Below are 6788 nucleotides of genomic sequence, written 5' to 3'. Positions count from 1 at the left end.
TTCTTGACACTGAGTGCTTGCATGTGTTCAATCTGTCTGTCTCTGTGTGTACTGAAGGTGCACACTTGGTTCAAGGTGTGATGTCTCAGCTTCTAGTTTTGCTGCCACTTGCTGCCTGTCCCTCCACTGTGATAGACTCTTTCGTTTCTTTTTTTTTCTTTTCTTTTGTTTTTTTGCTTTTAAAGACAGGGTTTCTCTGTGTAGCCCTGACAATCCTGGAACTCACTCTGTAGACTAGGCAGGCCTCGAATTCAGAGATTCAAGTGCTGGGATTAAAAGGGTGCACCAGCCCTGCCCAGCAGATGTATTTATTTTTATGTTATGTGCATTGGTGTTTTGCCTGTATGTGTTTTGCCCTGGGATTGGAGTTACAGACAGTTGCGAACTGCCATGTGGGTGCTGGGAATTGAACACAGGTCCTCTAGAGGAGCAGCCTGTACTCTTAACCACTGAGCCATCTCTTCAGCCCCCACCCCCATCCCATGATGAACTCTTATCCCTAGAGAATCTTAAGCCAAAACAAATTTTTTTCTACCAATAATTTCTCCGGTCAAATGTTTCTTTCTACAACAGAAAAGTAATCGTACACATATGTACATACATTTATCTATTTATTGGGGTTGTTTACATGTTTGGGCTACACACATGCAATCGTGTGCTTGTGCTCAGAGGGCAACTTATGGGGAGTTGGTTTTCTCCTGTCACCATGTGGGACCTAGGGATTGAACTCAGGTCATCAGGCTTGGCGGTAAGTTCCTTAATTAGCTCCGTACCCCACAAGCCATGTTGTCGGCCCCAGCACACTTTCCATAACAATATGTTTTGAAATTTAATGTTCTTACCTTGGGTTCCAAGAATTGAACCCGGGTCACCAGGCTGGCTCAGCCGTGCTTCATCAGTGGCGCTGTCTCACCAGCCCGCGACAGTTACACCTTACTGAGGAAGAGTGTCACCTCTCTCTCTCCCTGCAGTGTGAAGATTGCTCCTGGAGCCGTTGTGTGTGTGGAAAGTGAAATCAGAGGAGATGTGACCATAGGTAAGAATTATTCGTGTTGATTCTCTAGACAGGATGCTGTGAGGGTGATGCTTTAGTGCTCCATGCTGTGTGACCGATTGACTTTAGTGCTCCATGCCGTGTGATTGATCGACTTTACTGCTCCATGCTGTGTGATCAATCGATTTTAGTGCTCCATGCCGTGTGACCGATCGACTCTAGTTCTCCATGCTGTGTGACCAATTGACTTTAGTGCTCCATGCCGTGTGACCAATCGACTTTAGTGCTCCATGCTGTGTGACGATCGACTTTAGTGCTCCATGCTGTGTGACGATCGACTTTAGTGCTCCATGCTGTGTGACTGATCGACTTTAGTGCTCCATGCTGTGTGACCGATCGACTCTAGTGCTCCATGCCGTGTGATTGACTCCAGTGCTCCATGCCGTGTGATCGACTTTAGTGCTCCATGCTGTGTGACCGTCTGTAGTGCTCCATGCTGTGTGACCGACTATAGTGCTCCATGCCGTGTGATTGACTGTAGTGCTCCATGCCATGTGATCGACTCTAGTGCTCCACCTGTCTTCCATGTCTGTTTCGCTGGAGCCTGCGATTTCTTTGGTTTTGTTTTTAAACTTATTTACTTCTATTAAGTGTTTAGTACTTACAAAACTTTATGGTGTGATGGGGGCCGTGTTAGAATTTCTGTGGGAAATACCAGTGAGTCAGTGTGGCTCAGACACTGCTTGATTTGAGAGAGAGCTGTTGTTTACCTGACATGTGCCAGCACTGCCTGCCCTGGAGCGACAGCCGTGAGCCAAACAAAGAACTTGCCTGTGTGGGGCTTGTACTCTAACACCCTGGAGTCTGCAGACCCAGGATAGCCTGCCATTCCAATGCTGGGGTTCCTCGGATGCATTCCTCAGCCTCTGTTTTTCAAGATAGGGTTTCTCTGTGTAGTCTTGGCTGTCCTGGAACTTGCTCTGTGGGCCAGGCTGGCCTCAAACTCACAGAGATGTGTCTGCCTCTGCCTCCTGAGTGCTGGGCTCAAAGCGTGTGCCACCACTGCCCAGCAAACAGTTCTGTTATTAAAGCAAGGGAAGGATGCAAGAGAGTGATGTCGTGATGTAGTTCTGCAGTGTCGTCTCCCGCAGCTTATCTCATATTTGTTATATTTCTTTTTTGAAAGATTTTTATTATTTATTATTATGTACATACAGTGTTCTGCCTGCATATATGCCTGCCGGCCAGAAGAGGGCACCAGATCTCATTACAGATGGTTGTGAACCATCATGTGGGTGCTGGGAATTGAACTCAGGACCTCTGGTAGAGCAGTCAGTGCTCTTAACCTCTGAGCCATCTCTCCAGCCCTGTTTTGAATGTTTCTTATCTTTCCTCCACCCCTGTACTCAAGCCTTGTGTTTTTTTGGTTGTGTATATAAATGAGGATGTTTTTCCCAGAGTTTGTGCTTAGATAACCATTTCTATCGTTACATTATCTCTAGTCTTTTGGCAGCTAGTCATTTTTTTGAAATAACACCTCTGATTCAAACCTTCCTGAGAGACGACACAATTATAAAGTTTAATCAGAGCGGAGTTATCTGGCTCCAGCTCCCCCACCAGGTCTTGGTTTTCCTTTCCAAGCTTTTTGGTTTGTTTTTGCTCGGGTTGCTGGCATGATTGATGTATCCTTCCTGCTGTGCTGTGGAGTTGGCAGTTTGGGCACTTGATAGACTGCTTACCAGACAGCTCAGGAGCAGTCACAGAACTGTGTTCAGGTGATCCACGCCAGGCCGCTCCGTGTTGGACTGTCCTTCTTTTTCACTTTGACTAGTTTAAAGAGGCAGGTTTGTCTTTTGCCCTGTTTAAAGTCATTGGAACCTTAAATCAGATCTGCGGTTTTCTAGAGATTTAGTTATCTGTGTGGATGTCAGGGTTCCCTACAGCACATTGTCTGGAAATGAGCAGGGAAGGGGGGGCTCGTATGCTAGAGGTAGAGAGAGAGGCTCTGGCTTACGGCTCTGAGGAAGCACACCACCCTTGGAGGTGCTTAGACCTAAGAGTCCTGCTAATTTTCATAGCTTCAAGCCTGGTTTTCATTAGACCTCTAAAATTATTTTTCTGTAAATCCTCCTTGTGAGAGCTGACTAGTGTGTGAGGAGAGTCCTGGCCCGCGGGCTTGTGCCAGTGAACTCCGTCTGTGGGCATGAGGGGGCCAACTGGGCACAGTGGGAAACTGTCCCGGGTGGAGCCAGCGCACTCAAGCCTCCTTGCTGGAGTCTTTTTCAGTTCCCAGAGCAGTTGTCACGGGGATTGTTTCATTTTTAAAAGAAAGATGGTGGGTTTATTTTAAAAACCACTTATTGACATATGAGAGCGTACCCAGAGATGGCCAACGCCGGTGGCAAAGGTGAAGAGCGCCCTTAACCAAATGAGGGAAAAGGAGACGTGGCGCAGGAATGTCTTCCTGGCCGTGCTCCGGAAGCCCGGCCAGCCGTTTAGAAAAATAATTCATCCGCCAGTTAAGGCAGCTCCGACTCCAGACACATTTGTCCAAACAAGGAGATAAGCCAAAGGGCCTTTCGGCACACTCAGTAGGAAAACACACAAGCTGCCCTGCCAGGAGCAGCGCCAAGAAGGTCCGCACCGGAGTTAGATGGGGAAAGGGATTCTGCGTGGTGACGGTTTAGTTTTTTGTTTGTTTGTCTTTTAAAACATTTTAACTTCAAGACCCTTAAACATGGCTCTAAATCAGACCCAGTCTAGGTAAAAGTTTTCGTGAACTGGAAGCCCGGAGAAGACTGCCTGGCAGGCAGCATACAGCCGGTTCTGCCCGAACTGCCTCCGCTCTGCAGCCGCCATCGTGAAACTGCAGACAGCTGTGCCTCCTTCCCGTTCTCCAGACCACACTCTTAGCTGTCACCTGTGCCAGCCACGCTCTGATCAGTAATCGCTGCCCCCGACATTTCCCCCGACATTTGTTTTCATCCCTCAATTCAAAGCAGATTGGTTTACCTCAGGCTCTTCCAGCCCTGTGCCACAACCTGCAGTTGGGTCGTGACACCAGCAGGTGGCAGTAGTGTCAAACTCAACCGCCTAACCTAAGCTGTATCTGCCTTAGCTCCTCGGGAAAGTCCCTGAGATTTATAACCAGGTGCTTTCCAGTTACCTGTTGTTAACTAATGATTAACAAATAATAATGACGATAATAAAACACCAGTTTAAACTGCTCTGACGCCAGTGGTGGCCCATGCCTTTAATCTCAGCACTTGGGGAGGGGAGACAGAGGCAGGCAGATCTCTGAATTCAAGGTCAGCCTGGTCTTCACAAAGTATTTCAGGCCAGCCAGGGCTACCCTGCCTCAAAAAAAACAAAACAAAACAAAACTCATCCTGATTTGGTTTTGTTATATAATAGCTTCATTTTATTTTGCTTGTTTGGCTTTGGGTTTTTTTGAGACTGTCTGACGCAGTCTAGGCTGGCCTTGAATTTAGATCTTGCTCTCACCTAAGTGTCGGGATTACAGTGGTGCCACCATGCCAGGCTACTGTGTATGGGAGGGTGTCGAGTGTGTGTTTGAATGTCGGGTACATCGGGACAACCTCAGATGTCACAGGCACCCACCTTCACGCTGTAGAACCCAACTGAGCTCTCAGTTCTGTGTCGTGTGGTTTTTGAAAGAAAAAACAGTGCCATTTATTTCCAAAGGTATACACTGGAGCAGTGTTAAAAAGGAGAGAACACGTGTCCCCGTCGGCCCCTTATCTTCATAACCAGGAGGCCTGGCACCTCCGGCTGCTTAGTCAGCACTCACCGGAGCTCTCCTGAGCTAACAGCCGTTCCCATGATGCCTGCGTAAAGGAGAAAAGCAGGCCTAACTTAGCCATTTTGTTTATTCTTCAGAAGTTCTTAGCACTTGTGGCAAATGGTGGACTTCCCATTGTGAACGTTTGTTTGTTGGTGTGGGCAAGCGTGTGGAGGTCAGACGACAGCCCCAGAGTCATTCTAGCGTGTGGGCTTCAGGGAAAGAATGCAGGTCACTAGCCTGGCCGCAGTGTCTTTACTTGGGCCACTGTGTCAGCCCCTGAATGCCACCTTAGGAACTGTAGGTCGGGACCTGTGATACCCCCTTTCAAACACTGTTTCTAGTATACAGCCCGCATTTCCACCCAGTAGGTTGGTTGTTAAGGATCTCGTCCTTTTGTAGACGTGAAAGTGGGCCCTCAGAGAGTGCAGGCTCATAGCGGGAGTGACGGAGCCTACTACAAGTTACAAAGGGCCTACAGTAGATTGCGGCCCTATATTTTGAAGCAAAATAGAAATCCATATTGAGGGAGCTATAGCTCTCTATTGGCTTGTGCCACTGGACGATGTAGAACTTGTTATTTCGGAAGAATCCAGTATTTGTGATCGTACTGTTGAGCACCTGGAGACTGTACAAGTCTGAGCGGCCATTGTTAGGAATGAGTCGGTGGGTGGTGTTGTATTAACGGAATGTGGGATGTTTTGTAGCCGTGGAAAGAAACATTTGAATACTTTCCTCCACGTTTTATTTCTTTTTAAACTCGTTAGTGATTTTGTATGTACTGGTATTTGCAAGTCTCAAGTGTATGTGCATGTATGTACAGATACACATGAGGGGAAAGGCACGTGGTCCACTTGGGAATCTTCCCAGGGATCTCAGCAACCCCCTCTTTTCTCCTGAATCGCAGGCTTTATTTGGGAATTTAGTAGTGAAGGTGTCAGGGGACTATCAAGACTGCTTATGCTATTTCTTACTGCGTGCTGTGGGGCTCTGAGGCCTGCTTTGGACCCCCACCCTCTTTATCAATTCCCCTTAGTTCTTCGTCTTAGGAAAAAGATGAGGTGCGTTGAGGTTCCTTCCAGATCTCACCAGGAAGGCCTCCAGGAAGGTTTGGGAGCTGATGCACTAAGTATTCCCAGTTTCCAAGAGAAGCTCAAAGGGACAAAATAGTTTGTGTTCATTCTCTCTGTGTGTGTGTGTGTGTGTGTGTGTGTGTGTGAGAGAGAGAGAGAGAGAGAGAGAGAGAGAGAGAGAGAGAGAGAGAGAGAGAGGAAAGAGAGAGATTTGGTGCTGGGAACCTACCCAGGGCGTTGCCCTACCCACATCACTCACCAGCTGAGCTGCACTCCTGGCCGGTCATATGTTAATTTTTGTTGCCCTGTGACGTACAACATTGTGTCTTACCTTTTATAAGCCGATAGTAACTTTTATCTAAAAGTTAACGGCAACATTATTTCTTACATTTTATAAGCCGATAGTAACTTTTTATCTAAAAGTTAACGGTTTATACCACTGAGCCCTGGGAAGTGTCACCTCTGCCCCCTTGATCCTTCTGTCCACTTTCCTTTCTGAGTGAGTTACTGTTTGTTGCCGTTTCCAAATAGAAATGGCCTCAGAGTATAGTCCAGCGCTCAGGAGGTTGGGCAGAGTCCATGCGAGCCTGGGCTACAGAGTGGAGCCTGCCTTAAGAGACAAAACAAAACAGGGAAGGAAAACAGCTTTGATGCTGAGATAAGGGTGGGTGGGTGGGTGTGGGCCTGAAGGAAGAAATGCTTGCTTTTTTTTTTTTTTTTGGTATTTTGAATCTGTACTTTTATTTTAGACTTCGTTAAGCAAATGAAATGGTTTTTTTTTCCGTTTATTTATTTATTAAAGATTTCTGTCTCTTCCCCGCCACCTCCTCCCATTTCCCTCCCCCTCCCCCAATCAAGTTCCCCTCCCTTGTCAGCCCATAGAGCTATCAGGGTTCCCTGCCCAGTGGAAAGTCCAAGG

General features: G+C 47.3%; 1 protein-coding gene across 1 annotated transcript in view; it reads left to right on the top strand.

The window, feature by feature from the left end:
- Positions 1 to 6788, top strand: part of Dctn6 (dynactin subunit 6) — a 29261-nt gene that overhangs the window by 5241 nt on the left and 17232 nt on the right. The window contains exon 2 of the mRNA XM_005362517.1: positions 972 to 1036. Coding sequence (XP_005362574.1) covers positions 972 to 1036 — 65 coding nt within the window. The remainder of the gene's footprint in view (positions 1 to 971; positions 1037 to 6788) is intronic.

The sequence above is a fragment of the Microtus ochrogaster genome, linkage group LG7_11, assembly GCF_000317375.1.
Source record: "Microtus ochrogaster isolate Prairie Vole_2 linkage group LG7_11, MicOch1.0, whole genome shotgun sequence".
NCBI lineage: Eukaryota > Metazoa > Chordata > Mammalia > Rodentia > Cricetidae > Microtus > Microtus ochrogaster.
This window is presented reverse-complemented; position numbering and strand designations above follow the sequence as displayed.